The 25,867-nt window shown below is 40.9% G+C and overlaps 1 protein-coding gene across 1 annotated transcript in view; it reads right to left on the bottom strand.

Moving 5' to 3' along the window:
* The window catches only part of LOC111866802 (acetylcholinesterase), a gene marked incomplete in the record, with an annotated part of 712,234 nt that overhangs the window by 142,494 nt on the left and 543,873 nt on the right, over nucleotides 1-25,867 (bottom strand). Inside the window, 2 exon segments of the mRNA XM_033752417.1 lie at nucleotides 3,631-4,954; nucleotides 6,296-7,256. Of these exon segments, the coding sequence (XP_033608308.1) occupies nucleotides 3,631-4,954; nucleotides 6,296-7,241 (2,270 nt within the window).

Below are 25,867 nucleotides of genomic sequence, written 5' to 3'. Positions count from 1 at the left end.
GTCGTAAACAATGATTCAGACTTGGCCTATTCAAATTACCAGGATTAAAACTTTTCCGGCTATATTTCAGATCTTCCACCCTTTGAAATTTATTGACAGAGGAACATCGGAATCGGATTTTCAAGTATTGTTTCTTGTTCTCACAATTTTGGGCTAGCATTATCAAATTCCTCTTCATCCTGTATCCTGTGACCCCGTGAACAAACAAATTCATGCGACCTCCATTGTTCTCGTTTGTTTTTTATAAACTCCCACCCGAGCAAGTCAGCTCAAGCTGTAACACTTCTGATTTGTTTTGGGAGGAACCCAGTTCGAATATCTGGCGGGACATTGGCTATTCTGATTGAGGGTTTTCGTGTTTTTTTTTTCTGTTCTAGACAACTGCCAGGATAGTATCTTAAATCAGGTCATGACAACTTCATTCCCCATTCATCCTAATTACGTATTATACACTTTCCTCAATCGTTTGGGGGTATATTGCCTGAGTTACAGACAACTTCGTTGAATGAACAGAAATAAGCGAATACAAGTAAGTTAACGCACAATATTCAAATTATATCACAAATATTCAGTTCATGACAGAGCCATCAAAATTACTGGAAAACTGCCTAATTTACACAAATTAAATATTAAAGAACTTCTGGGAAGAACCAACCACCTACTTTCCCTTAATACGACATGGACTGCATACAAAATGACGCCTCCAACAATTTTTCTTTGTCGACGAACGTATTTACCGAGTTACTATCTAGCAACGATAGAGGAATACACAGACAGATCCCTAGAAACATGCGTCAAACACTTCTACTGTTAAGCGTTTTTCTTTTTGCCGCGGGGACATGTTTACAGGGCCGTTGCCTAACAATGAAAAGAGGGACACACTTTATCGAGACTTTGCATACCAAAGATAGGATGCACGTACAGACCGATGAAATGGATTTATAAAGTACGATATTGAGATGGGCTCAGGTGGTATGACATATATACCAAGTTTCATAAAGACCGGTTCAGGCATTCAAAAGTTGATATGGGGGGATTCAAAGACATGCAAAGAGTTTGGTGAGTGCATAAGCCTACTTTCATTTTTTTTAAAATAAGGAAAGTATGCTAAAAATGCTTGAGTAGTTCGTTCAAGGGTTATTTAATGTCGCTGTATCAATGCAGTGAACCTGGGAATATTGAAAAGGAAGTGGTCGTGGCCAATTTCAAGACAGGGGAATCTTCAAAATTAAGTGAGGAAAATCATGAACATCTCTCAGTATAGCCGAAACTCTTGCGTAAGAATAATCTACAGGAAGATATCATGTTCAATTTTATTCAAAGCAAACAAAATGCCCTTTCTTTTATGTAGAATTATATTATCTCTTGACGTTGTATGTATGTTGCAAATGTTCTTATTTTGCATTCTAACGCCCTAGATGAAAGAGGCCATGGTGGACACAGAAAATGAAAAAAGGCGTCGCAAGCATATTTCGGACAGCGAGAGAGTGAAGTAGGATTCCAACTTAATTCCTCGGCTTTAGAAAAAGCCAAGGATAGCAATTGTGGAGTTCTGTTTTACAAGCAGAGGCTGCAGTAAGAAGATTAGCTCCTCGTACGACCTAACTGTGTGTTCGGGGATGAAGGTACTTCATGTTAAATTCAAAAGAAAGGACAGAAAACTCTGTCATAGCTCGTGTTTCAAACTTCTATAGTCTTGATACCATCTGCGGTCTTCTATGCAAGGCGTTGTAAAGGAATTTCAAATTCTCTGATGTATTTTTAAACGTTTATAAAATAAAGTGTAAAGCTAAAAAGGGTATTTAACCAAGCTAGTCCCAAAATAATGCGTTTGGAGAACATGTAAGCAGTTTTAGTGTATTCAGATTTTTTTATTGCTAGTGAGGTGGGTCTAAGTCCCTTGTATTGCGGCCACTTCTGGCCTATTGTACCAGCCCCAGATGATAGGTGGGGGTGATTTTGGAGCAATTGGTGGAATGAAGATTGGCAGGGGAAACCGAAATACTAGGAGAAAACCTGCCCCAGCGCCACTTTGTCCACCACAAATCCCACTTGACTAGACCTGGGATCGAACCTAGTCGATTCAGATAGTAGATGTGCCTGAACACCAATTCTTGTATGTTTTTTTTCAGCATATATAGTACTTTCGAAATAACAAATAATAGGTTGATATCACAACGGACTATTGCTCAGATACAATTCTGAAGCATTTAGCTAACGCATAACTATAGGTTTCTTTTGCTTTGAAGGGCCTTTTACAGTATCCTTTCTCAGTCTGTCTTTAACGTAAAATAAATTATAGTATGGTAATAAAATGAATCATTTTTGTGACACACGTGGCTATACTCGTACGTTCAGAATACTTGTATACCAGATGAAGTGACTTATGCATCTAACCATGTTACCTAGCGACTGAACTGAAATGGACATAGATTTCTTCATATATTGAGTCTATCTACCTCATATGGTGTTGTAGTAAGGACAAGGCAGGCAGGACGGGAGAAAACTGAGGGCAGAGAAGATTTATCGACCTATACATTCACCGAATATACATTTATTTTTATTCTAGTAGGACTATGTCTACAGAACTCCTGTATTGGTTCTAAGAGGACTAGTTTTTGAGACCCTAAGAGAACCCAAAATACATCTGAATATGATCCATATAAAGAGCAATACGATCAATTAATATCAGTTTGAAATGTGCATAATTTGAATTGTAATATCACTGTATAGTGACGAGAGCGGCAGTTCTTCGGCCGATATTTAAAATGTACTGAAATAAGGGAACAATCTTAATATCAACCCCAGGTCTAGATATTCTTGTTGACAAAAACAAATACTGAACATACAAAAATATGTCACTTATTTTCAATTATTTGTCTCCGCGAGGCCCATCGTGATCACTTTCCGTATTCGGCGACTGCCAGGCAAGTGCATGCGCAACGAGTTTCGGGGATTGGCTCTGCACCCGTCTTCAAGCGATTCGTTAGAATTATACAGCAGATTTTAATAAGGAGCTCTGCTGAAAGTCAAATGACGTTTCGGGAGGAACATTTCGCCTCCATGTAAAGCGTAAAAGAGTAAGATAAACAAGAAACCAGCGTGAAGGAAGTAGAAAGTTCTGTCCGTTGACTTGCAATAGATTACACGGGGTTATATCCTAGAAAATTTAATTCTTCACAGCGTCAGAGCGTCAGAGTTCAAAATATCGCGTAGAACATTTGAGAAAAAAATGTTGTACAGAATGCTTTAACCCTCGGAATTAAAGTACCTTAGATCTCTTGGCAGATTTTTTTATTTATTTCTTTTTCAATGCCTCTTTCAGCCGGTTCATGGCCCAGGCCTCTTATTCAGTTCCGTAATAATTTTTACACATATGATAGGACTCTTGGACGTGTTATCAACACGTCGCAATGCCGCTACCTAAACACGGGGCAACACAAACACACAATAAACGCATACACACGGCAAACATCCATGTCCTGAGTGGGATTCGAACCCACGATCTCAGCGTCCGAGCGAACGCAGACAGTTCATGCCTTAGATCGCGCGGCTACTGTGACAGGCTGGCAGAATAATTATAAAGGAAGAAGTAAAGGCAAAATTGCACTAAGTGTTGGGTTTACTCACCCTGTCTTGGCGAAGTTAGCCCAGTAACGCATCATCCTCTTGCTTAGCTCCACCTCACTCGGTTCGTAGTCCTTAGATGGATTCAGCGGCTCGCCGAAAACGTAGTTAATTTCATCTCCGTGCATGACGCCGGTCCAGGATGGCCACGGGTTGCTCACCGTACGATGTTTAAAGTAATACATGTACACATTATTCCCCGTCTCGGCGTAGCGGTGCGCAAATTCATTCACGTTGCACGTGAACTGGTAATCGCCCACCATTTTGTCCAGAGCATCACGGTTACTATTTGGATCGTCGGGGTTTAACCAGTCTGTGTACTCGAACACAATCGCCTGTCGCGCTATATTGTTGACGTAAGGGTTAAGTTCCCGGACCGATTGCAAGAACTCTTCTCGATTAACACGAATATCTTCCTCTTTTCGAAACAGCTGTGTTAAATAATATAATATGAAGTAGTAGCCCTCTTCTGTGTTACTCCCCATTAGAATGTTCGTCTTCTTGAAGTTCTTCTCCGCTAGTGACCTCTGAGGTGCTCCATCGATAATCGCCCCGTCAATTATCGGCACAAAGGGAAATTCACAGATACCAAGAGTTCCCCATTCATTGTTGACAAGATCCGTAGCGTTCTTACTTCTGAGACAGTCAATAACAGCTCGCATGTCTGATCGGCTGCACGGACACCCAACAGCTTCAGCTAGACGCAAACCACGGAGGATGCTCTCCTCACGACTGATAATTGCCCAAGGTGCCGTCGGAGATCCAGACTCCATGATCGCCTGACTGAAGAGGTTCCTGCTGAGTGGTGACAGCAGGTGCAAGCTAACAGACACGGCCCCAGCTGACTCACCGAACAGTGTCACGTTATTGGGGTTCCCACCGAAGGCCTGGATGTTATCGTGCACCCACTGTAGTGCCATGAGTTGATCGAAGAGGCCGGCGTTTCCAGGAACATCGCTCGTATCGAAGAACAGAAATCCAAGCGACGCGACTCTATACTGCATAGAGACAATGATAACGTTTTCTTCAGACACCAAAATTTTGTGATCGTAGACGTCAAGAGTGGCCGAGCCCGAGTAGAATCCTCCACCGAAGATCCAAACCATGACGGCGGCGTTGCGAGGACGTGGTTTCGGAACGACCACGTTGATATACAGGCAGTCCTCCGACAGAGCCGTGTTCGGGTTCCACATGAGGGCACCAGGAAAGTCACCGAAAACTGTGTCTATGATTTGGACACAGCTATTCGGCATTTTCGTGGCGTTGTAAATTTCACCATTCTGGTCCCAGCGGTCGACTGGACGAGGGTGGCGGAAACGTAGAGGTCCTATTGAAAACCAAAGATTATGATCAGAAATTATACGTCACAACTTAATGTAGGAGCTGCAATATGGTTAGCTGTGACTTGTTTCAAAATTCCTGTAGCAAACTACCAAATTAACGGAAAATATTTTTTCTTGAGACGTTGTTAATTTCTCAGCTGGACAAGACATTCACCTTCTATAGAATCTGAAAATTTATTTCTATGTTCCCAAGTGCCTGTGCTGGGCTCTGTCATGAGCCAGCTCAACCTAGTCAACGCCTTCGCAGCCTACTTCTTTAACATCCACTTCAATATTAAACTCTAAAATGTTTTCCCTTCAGGATTTCCGAATAAAATTGAATATTAGAATCTCATTTCTCTGATGCGTGTTAAATGCTCCTTGATTATATCACCCTATAACATTTTAAGTTTCTATAATGGAGGACAAAGAATTACAAAAGTATATCATAACACATATTCCGCTAATATTATGATTATATGCAACTGGTTCTTCAACCAAGAGGCTGTCCTTATTAGCAGTAAAATGAATTAATTATATCCAGGAATCCGACTACAGAAAAAGAAAACCTTATATCAAAACCTTGATGTATCAAACCCAGTCCGGTCCACATTATAAGATCGTAATTAGCTCTGAAAATTTACCTTCGAAATGGGCTTTCCCTGTGTCCTCTTTGCACCAGTTCACCCAACCAGAATATGAGATACACATCTTGTTTGTCCATTGAATAGCCAGACCCGTTTATTTAACATAGTTTGGAACATGACCTTCAGAGAGACGCCTTTCATTACGCTATTATCAGAAACGAATGTGTGATTACTTTTAAACTAACCATTTGCAGCATCCAGGAGACGAAATCTGTGAATTGTCGTGTGAGTATAAATATAAATACGGCACCTCTAGTGAAAATAAAACTATAAAAATATTAATTACAAATACAATTTAAGGGAAAACTATAATTAATCTCAATATTTCGTTATATAACTCTCATACATTTGTTTCTCCCTGGGTAAGAGACTGAATCTAACATCCATGCAGAAAAAAATAATTAGAGTCCATTATTTTAATAAATATCCGAAAATAGAATGTTTCTGAAAAGAATGATACAATGGGCTTCATAAATATACTTTGTTCTTAAATTCATCAGAAACCAGGCGGTATTATTGATCGTTTTAAGTTCTTGAACATTCCATAGGAAGCAAAACATTCTTTACTGCAACCATGTACTATGCCGGAGAATGTTCCTTTTTGTTTGCTGTTGAGACATTAGATATTTTTAGATTGATAAGAAAAAAGCAAGGTGACATGAATTCTCTGTTAAATGTGTTGCAGCAGAGGAAACTTACCAACGGGTTTCTGGGCGTAAGGAATTCCCAGCCACGCATCAACCAACTTTCCGGTCGCTGCAGTCAGCGTTATGCCCCTCACTCTTCCTTTCTTTGTCTCTATAATGAGGGGGTCGCCCTGACCTTCATTCACTCTCGATTCGTGAGCCAAATCCAAAGGATCATCACCGTGTCCAATCCGATCCCAGTCTATTGAATGTCTGCTTCCATACTCAACTGCAGGATCTCTTTTAGCATCATCCACGGGTCTACCGCGACCTACAATGTTAGGGTCACCCCGGTTCTCGTATATGGGATCTCCCCCACCATTACCGTAATGGGAGTGATCCTTTGCCAGATGCTCTCTTAGCCGAATATCTTCATCACCACTGCCAACAAGATCACCAACATCCATGCTTTCCACTCGCCCCTTAGTGTCACTGTGAACCACACCACGGTTCATGCCAGAGTCGCGACGCATTTCCGTCTCATCCGGCCCTACATACAAAGTATCGCTGTGGTCTGAATCTTGCCGTGTTTTGATACCACTACTCAGGAGATCATCGTCACGGTTCACGAATGATTCAACACCTCGATTCTTGTTATCACTGTGACTCACAAAATCACTATGTTCAGGACCTAATAATAAGGAATCATCTAGGTTCTTATTGAAACCTTTTGTTTCACTGTCGCGACCAGTGAAAACATTGACACTTTCCAACTGATCACCACTGGTACTCCTGGTATCTTCCATTCCCATGCTGAAGCTCATACTGTTGTCGCCCATGTTGTAGTCTGGTGACGCGGAATTCCCATGGTGCCTGCCGTGGTGGGACTGCTGCTGTGGCGCGCATAGAATCATGTGACCGCTGCTGACCAATAGCAACAGTAGGAAGTGTGGCATTTGCCTGAAGATGAGACCCAGAGCTGGGTGGTGGAGCTGGAGGTGATGCCGAGGTGGCGCCATCCTCGCGCAAGGGATCTGGGAAATAAAAACCATAGTAAGTACATCATTTTTTAGAATATAAGACAGTCATGAATTTCTCCACATTTTCGCTTATGTCCTCACAATCAATCAGGAGAAAAGCAAATAATGCCGTCTTCTGGGATGTGGTGCCGTGTATATCTTGTGTAAAGCGACGTTTCGGAGGAATGTATCGCCTCCACCTTCAGGTTAGAAAAATCGGCGAGCGAGGAACCAGCGTGAGCAGGTGGCTGTAGTCTACAGCCATATGCCCTTTCCGGTTAAAATTTCGCTTTAGTGTTATCAAATTCATATTTGTTCGACTAAATTCCAGCATTTTGAACAGAGTACATGGAGGTAGGCCTAGGCCCACTGGGGCTGCAGTGCCAAGGATAAAAAAATTTCCAGCATTTGCTTGAGAGCAAACTGTGCACGGGATATGGTCTCTTTCACAGCAATTAAAAAAAAAAAAGGACATCTTTTCAGCTTCTGTTTCTGCGAATACGGAATTTCCGTTTCATTGATCTCGGAAAGCCATTCTCTTTGAATAGAGTGTAGTTCATTTTATGGAGCTCGAAGAATCTTCTGTTTGTCATCTTGATATCATATTATAGGTCTGAATTTTCGTAGTGTTTATTTTGAGTCTATAACAACTATTAATATGCCAGATACAATGAATGCATTGCACTACTGGATTGCGGCTACTTACTGAGTACAAATTTCACACATACTCCTGTATCGCTGGCGTGTATACATAGCAGTGCTGCTAGTGCCACAACTGCTGAGATTAAAATCCGTTCACTGTTAGTTTTCCCGTGGCATAAACAAATCAAACTGTATCCATCAGGATAATGCTCGCGTCACTATACCCCTACCTTGTGCTGCATTTCGCCCCGCTAAGAGTAGTACCGTCATTTTGAATTAGTCGTGTGGACTAGCTGAGCATAAAGCCACGGTGAATACAAAAGGAACATAAGGGCGTTAATATCATGCACCGAAGGACTTATTTACTTGCCAACTAAAAATGACACTTAGAAGGTAAAAAAAACCGTAAAGCCATCCATGCAACGGGCCGTGAAGGTTGTAAGATATCAAGGCTCCCAAATTTTCTCTAGATAGCTGGTACACAGATGGCGGTAAGGCTATCAGCCTGATTCGCCGGCCGCCCTTTACCCTCCAGGAAGATTCCTGGAACTCATTTCTCATAGAGGTTGAGTCAACCCCAGGACCACAGTGCGGCTGGAAGGACTAGATAAACTAAAATTTTACACCTAATCGGGACTCGATCCCGCGACCTTCCGGCTTGTAACATAGTGCCTCAACCAACTACGGTACGTCGTGCCACAAAAATGACGCTTGCAGTTGTTAATACAATATCAGTAATTTGACGTGATAGAAGTATTGCGTCGTTTTGCTTTGTTATGCAAGTCTCCTCTATGAAGGTCCAATCCTTGGACACGTGCAAGAATATGGGTCTTGAATTCTGGGCGAAAGAGCTGTAGCTGCTTGCCAGAGGCGCGATGAAGTGGGTGCTTTCAGGGATCGCTGTGAGAATGCCACTCGTTCTGTCACAGTAATGGAAGAACACAGACGGTGAGGGTACGGAGGAAAGAGTATGGCTCGAAGAGAGATGAAGTAAGTGAGGATTGAGGAAATTACATAATGGGGAGCTTATAGTTCATGTGTGGGATATTATCAGGGTAACTCAATAGAGATTGATTGGGTGGTACATAAACATACATACGAGAAATGAAAAAAAAAAAAGTTAAATCTTAAGGGAAAATGTCATTTGGGAAACTTAAGAGAAGGTGCCGTCGTTATCAAAACGTATACAAAGATACAAGATAGAAGTGCTGGCTTGAGTTATCTAGTTCAATGTAAGATACAATGGAGGGTTGTTTAAAAAAATGAACTTTCGGTTTCCATAAAAGGAGGGAAAGTTTTGATAATATAAGTGGCCACCCCCTCGTTGGTGTCTCCACCTTATCGTGGTGAGGGGGTTTGAGTATGCCAAAGAACCGTAGCGTAGCTACTGGCAGGGCCTCCCTTGCTGGACAGGTCAAAGGGTAGGCATCAGACGAAGAGAGACACCAAAAACCAAAAACTGATGCCGGAAGCAGCGTCATCAGCAGCGACTTGAAGAACAGAGCAAATGATGCTCGAGAAGGTTCAAGTTCGTATAGCAACAGGCGTGACCAGAGTGGTTTGAACGGCTGTTGTACTGCAATGTGGAAAGCAAATGGAAAAACTACCACATTATCACTTTTCCTGGATAGTCTTTTTCCAAAAACAGAAGATCGCATTAAGTGGAGGAACTGTTTTGGAAGAGACTGTGGATCTATCGTCTTGACAGATTACTGATGAATGAATGAAGTGGCCATAATTTTTTTAGGAAAGCTTCCCTTCCATGGAACTGAGCTGTTACCATTTTCAATCATTTAGAATGAAGGACTGAGAATAATCTGAGTGTCCAGCTGATCGGAAGGGAAGGGAAGCAAATATGACCTGTTTGACAGCTACAGTCAAGAATTTTTTCCTGAAGGAATTTTGGACAAGAAATATATTGTAACCGTCTACAGCTTATAACACTGCCGGACATCACTGCAACATGCTGGAAGTTGATATTACATGGGTCAGTGAAAACCACTATTCTGGTTACTTTTAATTACAATCACTGTCAGCCTGAGAGGCATGAGAACTTCTGGTGAGGAAGCATAGTACGACTTTAAATCTGTATAATGACAAGGAAGAATTATGATAGGTCCTCTTTATTTTGAAAGAATGAAAAATAACATGATGAAGGCACTTCTGGCTCGTAACAACAACCAATTAACCACCGTTAACCTGCAAGATTAGAGGCTTTCACGGAGAATAAATGTTCTGCAGTCTTCTCCGGCGAGAACATTGAGAACTCAACACTTACATGCCGATAGTCCTAGTACATTTTAGCACATTCTGGTTATATCTTAAAGGCGAATGCAAATATACTGGTAATATTAAAACCATGAAATTCTAATTGTTATAACAACCAAATGTGTTTCTAAACCGATGGTCTGAGGTATAATACAGCTCTCTGCATAATTCTAATGTTAAATATATTGCCATGTGTCAATGACTACAACTTTCCAGCTTTCAATAACGTGGACGACCGTATGTCGACGAGAAAGAAGCAGACTTGCGCTTTCGGTCGCTTCACTCGAAATGTAGTCATGACCAAGTTACAAACTGCAGTTCCTTGCAGCTTAAATTATTTCACATGCTCTAGTGCATAATTCTAGATGCGAATTTTCAGCGTGCATGATCATGCCATGGCCGACCACAGTGATCGCGCGGTCTGAGGCATGAACCGTCTTTTCCCGCTTGAACACTGGGATCGCGGGTTCGAATCCCACTCCGAACATGGATGTCTGTATGCGTTTATTCTGTATTTGTGTTTTCTGTGTGTAGGTAGCGACCTAGCGACGAGCTAGTCCTCTGTCCAAGAAGTCCTACCGACTGGGTATAGATTAGGACACTGATAAAACGCCCAACGTCCACAAAGGCTGTAGAGCCATAGATAGATGATCATGCCATATCTTCCGTTCTAGTGAGAGTAACATATAAAAGGATTCATTTGAACAATTAGACTTGTCGATTATTATCTGTACTGTACAATGCGAGAGTGATAGGGTTCCCGTGAATTGCAAATAGATGAGAGCCGCTGTTCTACTGTATATAATACCAAGCAGACGGCAAGTGCTCTCAATACATGTTTAAACACAGAAGACAGGTTGTAACAGTGTAATAAACTATACAGTGGCATAAGCGCTCCAGCGTATTGTTTATATCCATAACAATTTACCCTCGTAACGATCTGCCACGTCTCGGAAATCTTGTTGTTTATCAGTGTCACGATTTCAACGGGTTGGGTCGCGTCACGAGCGAAAGAAAAGCCAGGAGAAGTGAAGCTAAGAGCATTCTCTGGTTTCGCCCCGACACCTGTCAGATTGTCAGCTTCTGCTTTATCCCTCTGCTCAACATTCTTTTCCTTTTCCTTGCCGATATTCGCAATCAGCACGGAATCAAATATACTGCTATTATATTGGAAGTTATAACAAGGTCTTGCAAGGTTAAAAGGTACCCGATCTATTCAGCTTCTCAATTTCAGACGAATTCCTTCCTTATCCGTGTCACGTTTGAATTCAACGTATAATTTAACATTATGGGAACTTTGCCTAGTGGAACTAGTTCCATAGAACGTATTGTGTAGAAATGGAGGGAGGCTTTTGTGATGCAGTCTCTTTGCCAATAGATTGCAGAACGGATTTACTTCCTCATGTCAAAGTTGAGCAATATTTCATAAGTTGCAAGTCTGTCTGTGGAGAAAAAGAGAGGAAAACAGCCTGAAGAATTAGGAAATATTATTATGGTGCTACAGCTCTTAGTTGGGCCTTGGCCGCTTTTTCAGTGTCTTAATCTATACAAAGTCGGTAGGATCCTTGGGCAGGAGATCAGCCCTTCGCAAGGAAGCTACCTGCACACACAACAACACAAACACAGAATAAGAGGACACAGACATCCATACCTCGAGTGCATTCGAACCAACGATCCCAGCTTTCGAGCGGACGAAGACAGTTCATGCCTTAGACAGCGTGGCGAAGAGTTAGGAATATGAAATATATTACGATTTTTTTCCGAAATGCCGTTCAAATTAACACATAAGGCCTATCGAATACTGAACGTTAATAATGACACTTGTTACAGTCATAAATTTCGGAGGAAAATGACGGCCTCCAAACATGAAGTATAGCTGTGAAATATTGAATAAACAGCAGCAGACAGCTGTCAATAGGTGGTCCTACAGCTTGACGGTTGAGCGTTGTGTTAGCAATCAGTTGCAGTAAAAACAACCGGCCGTTACTAAACGGTGTTCCTGGCCTTGGTAGATTCTTATGAGAATAACACGAACACAGGAGTTCCATATCATAAATATTGGGGAATTTTGTTACCAGTTAAGGGGCTGGAACAAGAAATTTTCTTCGCAAAGCTGTTTGGAATTACCGTCTGTATGCATAAGTTTTAACATATATGTGTCAGAAAAATTATGTTTTCAAATACGCGTATTATATTTCACAAAAGAGATGAAACCAAAACGCGTTTAAATCTCTTATACTCTAACCCTTCATTAATTATTCAAACGAATAAGTTTAAAATTATAGGAACGTAAACAATTTACAACATAATGAAAGATATGTAAGATTTGAGGTTTTCACGGCGGTGACTATGAAGAAAGCAGTCTTCTGGGATGTGGCACCGTGTAGATGTGGTGTTAACCAACGTTTCGGAGGAAAGTATCGCCTCCATCTGCTTGTATCTGTTCTCACGGTCTTTCGCTTGCGGATTTTCTTATTTTTTCTTCTACCCTGAAGACGGAGGCGATAGGTTCCTCCGAAACGTCGGTTAAAACCACATCTATACGGTGTCACATCCAAGAAGACTGCTTTCTTCATAATGAAAGATGTCGGACTAAAACGAAATTAGATTTTGTTTCAGTTCTATATGCTCGTATAACAAGTTTTCAATGACTAAACTAGGCATAATTTAACTGATATAATTAAAAGATGCTGTAAGTGAATTAAGTAACTTGATTCTCCTAAGAGATCTGGCGACGTTCTTAAGGACAAAGTTTATAGCACAGAAGGAGAAAATAAGTGTGAATGATGGGTGTGAGAAAAATCCGGAAGGAACTGATGGTTGTCTGATTTAATGTCTTTTCACAGAATTTCTCTGAAGGGACTGAGGAAGACTATGAAATATCTCAGGGTAGATTATCAACGGGCCGATGCTAGAGCCGAAACTTCCGAACATAAACAAGAGTGTCGACCGCTAAATCACGAAATTCCGCTGAACATATGAATATGTGGATACTTCCTACCCCTTGACTCCACAGGTGTTGCTGTACAAACACGGACGAGACAAAAGCGAGCGGCTGACAATTAACAAGAGAACAATACTTAGCGCATGCCCATTTTCGACTGTAAATACAGCAGTAATGGCAGATTCATTATGCGGTTTGAATGGAAAGCAAATAGAAACGTAATAGACACTTTTATTTACATTGCAACTCTGAAGAAAGAACAGAGGCTTTAAGCTTTATGGAGTTCCGAATGCAAAATTTGTGATGCGTGCACAAGTTGTACATAAATATAATAGAAACGATCCGAAACTATCGCTAGCAGAGTTCATATATTGGCAACGTGTGAGTAGAGAGGTTACAATATTTCATTCATCCATCAATGGCTATACAGCCCTTTGTTGGACCCTGACCTCTTTATCAGTGAGCGTAATAGTCTTTTACATAAACGGTAGAACTCCTTGGAGGAGCGATCAGACTGTCGCAAGGCCGTTACCTACACACAGGACAACACAAACACAGAATAAATGCACACACAGACATCCATGCCTTGAGTGGGATTCGAACCCACGATCGCAGCATTCGTGCGAGCAAAGACAGTTCATGACTTAGTGTGGACACCGTGATCGGAGTGGTTACAATATATCTGCTAAATTTTCGACTAGCAATCAAAGCTACTGCACCTTTAGACACAAAGTAGAAATACAGATGTCCACCTCGCATAAACTCTATCTGTTGTCACAGACAATGCCTGAAGCAATTCTGGTCATTAAACTGAGCACACTTCATCAGAACCTGTAACTGATTATCACAGATGTAAGGTATTTATGAAATAATAGGCTACAGTGCTGAAGATTACTGATTTTAGACTTTCACAGTGATTAATTACAGATGTTACTTCTATTCTTGTGCCCAATCTTCAATGTGGAGGCAACATGTACCTCCGAAAGATCAGCAGTATCGCTAACAACCGCACGTACAATAACCCAAGAATTGGATCATTAACGGAGATGTTAAATTTTGGATCTCAGCTAAAGAGGATAGAAGACTAAGCTGGAAATGTTGGTTAGATGTTGATAGGATTTTAAGTTCTTCTTTATGTATATATTTACGGTTCATTTAAATTTGTCAAAAGCTCAGACGGTACAGTGTCCAATGTAGTGTTTATAAATGCCTTTCCAGTCTGCCTGAATATGAGAATGTATCGGAAGGTGGTGAATTCTCTGTTACAAATTATCACTATAGCTTCATATGATCTTTACTTCTGCAGATGTAGTGGATTCCTTGATTTGTTTCGGTCACTAAATGATTGTCATCAGGGGGATAACACGCCTTAGAAATAAGAAATTTAGGAGCGTAGACTTGTGTAATATTACTCAAGCATGCGGTTTAATAGCAGGTTTTTGCGAGTAAGGCAGTGGATATCTTAGCCAGTTAAGCAAATATCAATTTATTAAAAACGCTCTGCCTCATGAATTTAAATGTAGCTTCGGAAATGGGTGTTGAATTATTATTAACATTTATAAAAACTCTGTGATTTTAGTCCACAAGCGAACTACACCGACCGGGCGACCGTCGCTTGTCGGCGAAATTAGTGCCAACTTTTGCGGATAGAGGGTGTCGCGTGGTCAGCGCAACAAAACCCCACGGTAGTTGATCTCGGGTTTCTAGATCGGAGCCGCTATTTCCTTGAAATAGCTCTTTAATTATCCTCATGAGGCTGAGGGAATCCCTTTCCAAACCTACTACGTCTCAGAAAAAAATCTGGTAGCGCCGGGAATCTAACCCGGACCTCAGGAACTCTGACCACTAGACCACAGAGGCGGGTTTTATTAACATTTATATTGCATTTATATTTACATCTTCTAGGTTCCATTGAATATAGGTACTCGTGCATATTATAGATACGTTTGTTGCACAGTGTGTGCACAACACGACCCCATATTGGGAAACAGCGCCTGTCCATCTGGCTGCGCATTTCGTTTCCGAAAGTACTTGATGAATTTTGACTAAGTTTGGTAATGCATGTCTACAATAAACTTTAATGAAAGAACTTAATGTTGGTGAATAGAGGTTACTTACTTACTTATTCATGAAGCTAAGCCCTTCTGGAGGAGCCGCCAATTCTGCAGCTACTCAAGAATTTCCCAGCATTTTATGGAACCCGAAGGTTCATCGCCGTGTTCATAAGAGCCCTCCACTGGTCTCTATTATGAGCTAGATCCATCCAATCCATACCATCCCATTCTATCTCTCTAAGATCCATTCTAATATTGTTCACCCACCTACGCCTTGGTCTTCCCTGTGGTCTCTTTCCTTCTCGCTTTCCCACCAATATCCTATACGCATTCCTCGTCTCCCCCAGTCCCACCTGATTTCCCTGGACCTTCCTAATTGCATATTCTAAGGCAAAGTTGGAAAGGAGTGGCGATAAAGCATCTCCTTATTTTAGACCATTCTGGATAGGAAATTTATCAGACAAATATTTACCTATACGGACTTTACTATACGTTTCTTTTAAACACATTTTAATCAGCCTAACTAGTTTCATGGGTATCCCAAACTCTATTAGAATATTGTACAATACTTCCCTCCTAACTGAATCGTAGGCTTTCTTGAAGTCTATGAATAGCTGATGTACTCTCTCATAGTACTACAATTTTTTCTCCAATATCTGTTACTTATAATCCTAATCTAAGAGAAAGTCTACATTGAACTGCATCAAATTCCTCAAAAATGGCCCATCTTACAAAACGTAATGCAAAATATAAAATACAGGTCTTACTAAGTTCTGAAACCTTAATTAAAAATTGATGGATATCGTGAATACTTAAGAAAATGCAAGACAAAAGTGTGATTCAGTGCAGTGATATCAGCAGAGTTATTCTTACCGCAAAACGGATTTATATCTGCAATAAATTAGCATCAAGCTGAAGGTGGTATGCAGAATCGCAAAAAAGGCATTTCTAAACAAACACGTATTACTATTCTGTTGATATACGCTTTTCCATTCTTGTCTTTTTAAATTAATACTACAGAAAGAAGACTAATAAAATCTTGGATGCACTGTCGTATAGTTCGCTAGTCCACAGAAGTTTCGGAGGAACTTACTGCCTCTTTCGTCAAGGCTGAAGAAAGAAACCAGGTAGAAGCAGGCGGAAAGAGATTTTCTAGTTGAGTTTCTGTTTCGTTGCTCTTCGACATTGAAGATGGAGGCCGAACGTTCCTCCGAAGCATCAGTAAATTTCTATAGAACTACACAGCATTACTTTCCAGATGACAGTACTCTTCAGAGCTAACACTGCGAGAATTTCAACTCCGGAACCAACACAGATACCAGTTCAAAAAGTGATTTTGTCACTAGCTGTACATCTAGCAGCAGCAGCAGCTGGAAATTCTCACCGACTGAGTGGTCACTCAATGTGTTATCGGAAATGTTGACATTTCGGAGAACCTGGCTCTCTGCAGCTTCAAGTCGTAGTGGCTAAGCAGCGGTCTGGTGTCTGTTTGTAATTCCGAGCCACGAGGAGGAGAACATGAAGCTAAAATATTAATTTCCGTTTTCAGTAATCTCTCCTAGTTTATCTGAAGAAAAAGTCTGATTTTAGAGCAAACAGTATTTTCTTCTCTTGCCATTCTGAGGACGTGTCTTCACAACTACTATTAACAGCCTACACAAAGTAGCGTCATCAACATTATTACCATGAAACTAAACGTAAGGCGCGTCCTGATCCGATTCATAAGCCGTCCCCTCATTTTCTTCTAGGATGTTATAGACATCTATAAACTTGCTTGTATGATAGGCTGCATCTGATGCTTGACATCTGGACCCATTCGGAGAAGACGTGCACGTAATTTCGCGAGTAATAATATGTTTTGTTAGAAACTGAAACACTTAAAACCCGTTGGAAGTGCTCGGTTTCACGAACATATATCGTCTATTAGTGTTCAGTTTTGCTCTGGCCTGCTCCATGGCCTCATGCCATTGTGATTTACTGAGAAGGGAAAAATCTCTGAAATTAAAAACTGAACAGAAAAGTATAATGTGACCTGTATACCCACTGCTAGGCAACGGATAGTTAAACACATTCTCGCAACATAGGCGCACGCGATAATAGGTCATCCATTGTCAGGTTAAGGACCAGTAAACACGTCTCTTTAACAATATAGGATGTGTTTTCCGTGGGATCTGTGTTGAGGGGTTATAACGGGACAAAGAAGGTCGCTTGAAGACTAGAGAGAGAGAGAATATGAGTAGAACAGTCAGTTCTTGACAATTGGGTAGAGTTCTGGAGGTGGTAGCCGAAGGTGATTGAGAAGACAAGGCAAGAGATGAATTAGGATGTGTAAAGAAGACTTCATATGTGATTTGAAGTGCCTGTGAGACTGTCATAAATCCGTTGCCAGGATACGACTAGTGAAGACTGAGAAGCGTAGTGCGTGTGTAACGGTGAAATGTAAAGTGTGCAGAACAGCGATAGCGCTGTATTGCCGGTAGTCCCGAGTTGTGAAGGTATAAGGTGCAATAAATCCAATCATCCAATCCAAACCCCGTCTTATAAGTCACCCCTGCACAGGACAATACGTACAGCTGTTTTGAATAGAAACGTCAACGGGGAATCGAAAATAAGACAGAGGAAAGAAGTGTTATTAATTAAAGGGGTTTTAAACCAGTGCTGTCCGGACACATAGTAGATACCCATTATGTAATAGCATAAAGACGGTATAGCAATAATATTTGTGATTCCCACAATTTAACGGCATTATCGAAGAGCTCAGTTAACAATGAAGCGTAATTAAACGTTGGTTATTCTTGTACAGTGACATCAGTGACATTTAGACACCAGTGAACGATGGGTAATAGTTACACATGGTCTTTTAAGAAAATATTTTACTGCTATACTTAATGGAATATCGGATAACGAGCTCAAAATTGATTGAAGGCTTGAGTCGCAGGTTCGAATCTGAAAGAGCTCATGGATTATCATCTTCGGTGATCATCCCATGGATCGACCCTAAAAGATAGAGGCGACATATTTCTTCGTAACGTCTGCTGACTTTCAATAGAATATAACTCATTACATCCCAAAAGATAGAATTGTTCTTAACCACAGCTGTGATAATCTCAAAACTTACATCTATGTTCCGTTCGAACGTAGCTGATATGCATTTATATGATGTGATACTAACGGGCTAAGAGGTTAGTTGTCTGGCCTAGGAAAGAGACCAAAATTCAAATTATCAGGAAAATTTAAGCCAGTTTTGCTATAATTTTTAATTTCGTGTTGATTAAGATGGAGACATATGAATGTTTCGTCCCTCATAACATATTATACCTTTCAGTTTGGCCCACGTGCCTAGAATTTGAGACCCCTGACGTAACACATTAATAAAAACTGAGTATAACATTTTAAAGCATGTGGCACGCAGAGTTCTATACGTGCAAGACTCTACACATTTCTCTTCCTACAAATATTCTGACAAGTTCATTATTTACTGATGGCCATTTTTATCAATTTGTTTCTAATGTTTTGCCTCTCACGTTTAGTGCTTCTCTTTCGATTGGAGAAGTCTTGTAGTTTCCCTTGTTCAATTTGTCAGTGACGGAACGGCTAGTGCGACGTGGGAGTTGTAGCGAGACAAGAAACCCGCTCACTTCGCTTTTAGCTTGCATCACATTATACACACACTGTTTGCATCTCTCTGCAGCCATAGCAACTGGGTAAAGGCTTCTTCTCCTCTCTTCTTTGTTCGTTCGTTCTGGTTTCCCCCATTCGCTCGAAAAGAAAGTTTTCATTTTCATTTTTTTTTTTGGTCCACTCTCTTTCCCTCTGTCTTTATTTCTCCCTGCTATCCTAGTTTGATATCCTTCCTAGCGTAGCAAAGGAGAACAAAAGTGGCTGAAACGGATTAAGAACAACAAGCACTATTTACGATGGAATCTCGTGGACATAAATATTTCATAATCTGAGAAAGAATTCCGGTCGAAACAGAAATTCACGTCTAGATAAACGAAACATCGTACAATGCGAATCGCATACATTTATAACCAAAGCCCCAAGTCAGAGACTCATGCTAAGTATATAGCATACAGTATGCATAAATCTTTCATTACGTACGTCTAGATAGTTTCGAAATGAACACAACGTGCAAGAAATTCCCAGGTGATATATTTAACAATCTGTCATTATTACAAGTAACATAAAAACGAGGCGAAATTGTTTACAAAAAAATATGCAGTCATACAACCACTTCCTTGCCTCTTCCACTTGAGGCCAAATAATCATGGATCCAGAGAACCTGAGGAAATGGAGGCCGAAGGTGAATCTCGCCGCTTTGATCCACTCAGTAGTAACAGACATTGGTTTCCTTCTCAAGCCACTCAATTCTGCTGGCTAAATTCTCGATGAGAGTGTAAGCTAGGGGCTATTCATGAATCACTGGATACAGAACTAGATGCAGGCAGGACAGGCCTCTCTGAAGGTAATTACCTGATATTGTTTCTTGAAATACACAACAGAATCACAAAATAACTTAGTATTTACAGTTGGTAAATGTAGCACGAATGACAAATTAATAATAATTTTGGTCGGAAAACTGACGGGAAACGAATACTTAGGAAATCCAGATGTAGAAGGAAGAATGGTGTAAAAGATGTATTTTAAGGAAATAGTATGTGAGTATGTGGACTGGATGATTGTGGCTCAAGTTCAAGTCCAATTAGTGGTTCTTGTGAACACGCCAATGCACCTTCGGGTTCTACAAATCCGGGAATTTTCCTGATTACCCGAGTGACTATTAGATACATGAGACTGGCGCTATGCGATGGAGTCAGCTGGCATAGGCGGCAGCACAGAGGGGATTCGAAACACTTAGCTCGGAAATACAAATTCTGAACGTTATTGCTACAGAAAACGATTCGATGCAGGACACCCGCAATTCAGATGGTTTGTGCCGTACGAATACATCAGTGCCAGCCTCTCAGTTCAGGTTCAACTCTTGCTTCTCCAAGAACAATTAGAAGGATCAAGCCAAGGAGGATGAGGTGGGCAGGGCATGTATCACGAATGGAGGAAAAGAGGAATGCATGTAGGATACTGGTGGGAAAGCCAGAAGGAAAGAGACCACTGAGAAGACCAAGACGTGGGTGGGTGGACAATATTAAAATTGATCTTAGAGAGATAGAATGGGATGGTATGGACTGGATCGATCTGCCTCAGGATAGGGACCAGTGGAGGGCTCTTGTGAACACGGTAATGAACCTTCGGGTTCCATAAAATGCTGGGTAGTTCTTGAGTAGCTGCACAGTTGGCGGCTTCTCAAGAAGGGCTCAGCTCCGTGAGTGAGTTAGTTCAACTCTGGTTGGCCATTAGATCACGATTCAATCCTGCTCGTCCAATCTGACGCCTTCCTACCTCAACGGAACGGAAAAGTGTACTTAATTTCGCATAACACGGAATTCCGAAATGCATTCCCTGCGATGTTATATTTTTCCTCTCCTCTAGCTCCCACTTTGGAGTACAGGGCTGATTTCTCAGTTTCATGATCATCTTTACAGACGGTAGGACTCCATGGACGGGTGATCAGCTCGTCGTAAGGCCTCTACATAAACACAGTACAACACAGACACAGAATAAACGCATACACACACCAAACATCCATGTCTTGTGTGGGATTCGAACCCACAATCTAGGCTTCCGAGCGAGCGAACGAAGACAGTACATGCCTTAGACGGCTCGGCTACCGTGACCGGCTGCGATATTATATTCCTGTACATTAAATCTTGGTTCAGAAGTTGTAGCTTCTTTATAAGTAACCGTCTTAATATATTTTTATATTCTTCCACCTACTCCTTTCCTCTAAAAGAATGAGACTTACATACAGACATACAGACAGACAGACAGATGGTTAGAGAGAATGCATTAAAAAAAGAAAGAAATTTTGAGAAGAAATAGTCACATATTGTCCTTTGATATGTCACGGACCGCATAGAGACCGACAGGTACAATTCTTCTACGTATTGTTGCATGTATGATCCTTGTAGCGGAAACGTGTTTCCTGAGTCGTTATCTAGCAAGGATACGCAAGTAGAGAGAGAGATACACAGACAGCAAGGTGACCTCATAAGCCTATTTTTATTTTTTAGACTACTTTCCTTATTTAAAAAACACAAGGACGCTTATGCAATCGCCTTACTCCGTGCACCCTTCAGTGTCTGTCCATCTGTCTGTGTATTCCCCCTTAAATTTTTAGGCTTTTAGGGCTCATGACTTTTATGAGATTACCTTGCTGGCTGTGTGTCTGTTTCCTTCTATTTTTGTATTTCTATGCGGTTTGTGTCGTATCAAAGGAAAGTAGGGGATCAGTTCTTCCCAGAACTTCTTATTCAAAACAAGGGAAATAGACTGAAACACTTTATAGCGTTCAAGGTGTCTGAAAATTTGTAAATCCGTCAAAACCTTGAACTTTATTTTTTAAATCACACTATTCCTCATAAGTACTACGTGGATACATAAGAGAGTAAGAAAGGCATTAGCATAGGAAGAAGCTCGGTTTCTTGTAAGATGTTTTCATAAACATACTTATAATGAAGAATGCCGTCTTCTGGGATGTGGCGCCGTGTAGATCGTGTGTAAATCGACGGTTCAGAGGAACGTGTCGCCTCCATCTTCAGGGTACAAAATTCCGCGAGCGAGGAACCAGCGTGAACAGGTGGCTGTAGTCTGCAACCACCTGTTGTAGCTGACTAACTAAATAACTGTGTAACCCCATAAGGCATAGATTTTGAGAAGAGAGAATTCAACAAATTAATAAAAAAATTCCTCACCTTTTAGAAAAACAGCAGTTTTATGTCTTCAAAAAAGCCCACCACCGGACACGATTCTGAGTCAAACAAATCTGGTACACAATCCCATATGTCTATGTTACTTAAACTGTTCTAATTAAAATATGAGATCCAGCGTAACATTTCGTGACATCTCCAAATCACAGTAGGACCACTATCCAATGTCAGACGCCGCGATTGCTAATTCAGTGTTTTCGCACTTTTCGTGTCTGGGAGATCTCCATCTCTACCTGCAACGTTAGTGAGCTCTACGCTGTCATGACAAAGGATCCACTTCGGGAAGACGGGGAAACAGTTACATGATTACCAGAATACATAACAATACATGCATTTTAGCAGTGAATCGCTGTGTTCGATATTTGAATTGAGAATTGAAATGCATTGACAGAAGTACCAGCAAAAACCGGCAATAAAACAATTTTCAATATTGAACTGCGAGTGCGTTTGTCAATTGTTGCCGTTCAAATTTGGGAATAATAAGCAGAAACATACTTTTCTTATTTAGGTTTTCACATATTTTTACTTCTATTTACATTTAAGCACTAAGGATCGTGGACAACTGGACAGGACAAACATTTCTCTTCGAGCTGTCTCGTAGAAAGTTTACTAACGAAACAATTTAACACGCAAAAACTGATAAGGCGACTAGTGCCATTCATGCACAAGGGTTATGAACCATCGATCACGGTATGGAAGGATCCATCCTTCGCTACTTTGTATGCAAGAGAACTCCGTTCAAGTTTGTTTAATATAGAAAAAAAAGTAACGTTGGAAATGGTTTATAAAGGGGAGCAAAACTCTTGCCTATTCCATTACGAGGAGCCGGAAAATTGAAATAAAAAAGAGGAAAAGGGGAAAGCGATACTAAGGTTTCCTCCGTATCTGCGGAAACCAGCACCAGAGTGTGTGTTCTGAGAATGCTTTGTTGCTCCGCTTCTGTGGCTTTCATACGAAGGGGCCCCTTTGTCGCGAAATACAATCGATTCATCAGAAAATGAGAACTAAAACAAACTTTAAAAATACCTTAGTTGTATAATTAACTTCCTATTAAAATAAATGATCTTTATGGTTTAGTAATTTTGACAAGAGGCTCCTTTTCATTCTTTTACCTGAACTAAATAGCAGACCGTAAGACTGTGTCAAGCATCACGAAATTCGTATTTCAGTCTGCGAGCTTGGATTGGCAGCTCCACGATGCCAAAGATCTCGGTTACACAAATACGAATCAAAGATGATATTTACATACGTGTATAATGATTTCTAACATTCAATTCGATGGCAAGTCATGGTCGAGTGGTTAAAACTCCTGATTCGTGTGCGGGTGGTCCCGGTTTCAAATTGTAGTTGGGAGACTGGCGATAATGACTGAAATTTTTCGTGGTGTCTCTCTTTCACTAGAATATGCAGGGATAATATTCCAATTCAAGCCATGACCGCTTCTTCCTATATCCTCTTCAATTTATTATGAACTAATCATTGCTATCAAATCTGAGCTACAGAAAGCGCCGGTAAATAAATACATGCATACATACAAACTGTACATACATAAACAAGATATTCATATTTGAAACTAAGCTCTTTCTACTTTACGACTGACATATGTTTAACGTAGCGGAAATGTAAAGTTTTCGTATACAAAGCTTCTGTAATCCTCCCTTACGAACTGTTTGACCAGCAAGTTTCATTATGAACCTCTGCTGCGTCCACTCTCCAGTACGTCTCTTGGAGTTGAAGTAATGAAGACAGCAGGCACTTCAATAGAATTCAACTCAGCTCCATTCTGGTATCCTCAGTAGGGTCTAGTTTCTAATGAAGAAAACTGTTGTGAGGGAAATGAATGCTATAATTGTAAACATCATGTCCTAATTGACGTTCCTTATTATCACATTGTATTCGGGATAGAAAGAAAACCATTACGTTCATAGTAGTAGTAATATAAGCCTAGCAACTGTTAAATCAGACAAATGCATCATGGAATACCACAGAGGTTCGTACTGTATACATGTATTTAGCGTGCTGAATTCACGGAAACAGTATCCGTTTCATCTGCTCATTGTGTATGTACACCCAGCTAGATAAAAACAATGAAGTTGTCGTAATACAGAGAAGGTCCATATTGGTGAGCATAGAACGATACGTCCCTTTAATTTAGAATATTTTGGACTAATGGAATTCCTTCGCCGGTCACGGTAGCCGAGCGGTCTAAGGCATGCACTGTCTTCGCTCGCTCGGAAGCCGGGCTCTTGGGTTCGAATCCTACTCATGGAAGACATCGCCTCCAGCAATTCCTGTTGTTGCATGTTTATTCGTTACATAGGAAAAAATGTTCACCGTACTATTGCTTAGAAATTGATGTACACGTATTTTCTGGGTTTGCTATTCCAGCCTTCATCCGTCATGAAACAACATGTAATTTATACTAGTTTTTGAAGATAACCTCATCTCTTAAATGAACCACTGACTATCTAGGTAACCAAAAAATTAATTCTAAAATACAACACCGTTAATACAAAGCACAACTACCGGACAGACATAGCCGTCACATTATGAGGACCTTGGATATAACAGATACAGTTGGTTTCTGTGCTGAAATAAGCACCACTCAATGAAAGGAAATGTGGGAGTGGAGGTATAGCTCCACGTATTCTCCACATGTGCAGTAGGTGGAGGAGAGTGTCAGCTTCACATCCCGGACACCTTACCCAAGAAGAAAGAAACACTTATACTCACTAAACTGAGGTCTGATGCGTTCCAGAGTCTGTCTGGAAGCCTTGGACAAGAGAAGAATAATTTGTCCCTGCCGGGAATCGAACTCCCATTCCTCGGTCGTCCAGGTCACATCCTAGCCTGTATGCCGACTGAGTTATCTTGACTCCGTTCACTGTTATACACTTTTGAAAACAACTTGTGAAAAGAAGAATATTTAAAAATATAACGATAGCCAAATAAAATGTTTGTTATGTGAACTGTATTTCGATATCTTAATTAAAAGAAGAATTTACATTGAGAAATGTACTTCTATGTAATAAAGATTAAGTATTTCTTTTATTGCTAGTGGGGTGGGACTAAGTTCCTTGTACTGCGGCCACTTCTGGCCTATTGTACCAGCCCCAGATGACAGGTGAGGGTGACTGTGGAGCAATTGGTGGAATGAGGATTGGCAGGGGAAACCGAAGTACTCGGAGAAAACTTGCCCCAGCGCCATTTTGTCCACCACAAATCCCGCTTGACCAGACCCGGGATCCAACCCGGGCCGCCGCGGTGGGAAGCCAGCGACTAACCGCTTGAGCTATGGCGCGGCCCTAAAGATTAAGTAAATGAAGAAGAGGGGATTCACGATTTATATTGCCTAGGCAGCGCTAGCATGCGAATGAATAAGGCAGGGGGGACGTCAAGTGGAAGACATCACTAAGCAGAGAGCGCGTAAAATTGTTTACTTCGTGAGGATACAAGTATTGAGAAAATACAGCATAAGATGACTTGAGGAATGATAACTTGGAAAAGACTTGTACCGAAGTGGCCGAAGACTTATCGAGGTATAATCCAAGAATTTATGTGGAGAAACTGAAAACAAAAAACATGTATAATCCCAATTAGGATACCCGGTGTCCTGTTCGAGGAAAGAGACAAGGAACTCTCCAATATGTGTCAACTGCGTTACCTCTGTACCAGTCAGCTCAGGGGAAGATATTGTCATGTGGAGGGGAGTTCACGTGAAGAAAGTAACGGGTTATAGATCGGACGAATAGATATACTGGTGTTCTTTAACAATTATACAAATGAAATAACGTCTTCAACACTTCAACTATTCAACTGGTTTCTGAATTCTCATCGACTGACGGCTTCTCATTTGCCACGGAATATCTTACACATAACTCTACTTGGCAACAC

Source organism: Cryptotermes secundus, unplaced genomic scaffold, assembly GCF_002891405.2.
Source record: "Cryptotermes secundus unplaced genomic scaffold, Csec_1.0 scaffold446, whole genome shotgun sequence".
Lineage (NCBI taxonomy): Eukaryota > Metazoa > Arthropoda > Insecta > Blattodea > Kalotermitidae > Cryptotermes > Cryptotermes secundus.
Note: the sequence above shows the minus strand (reverse complement) of the source record. Positions and strands in the feature narration are given on the sequence as shown.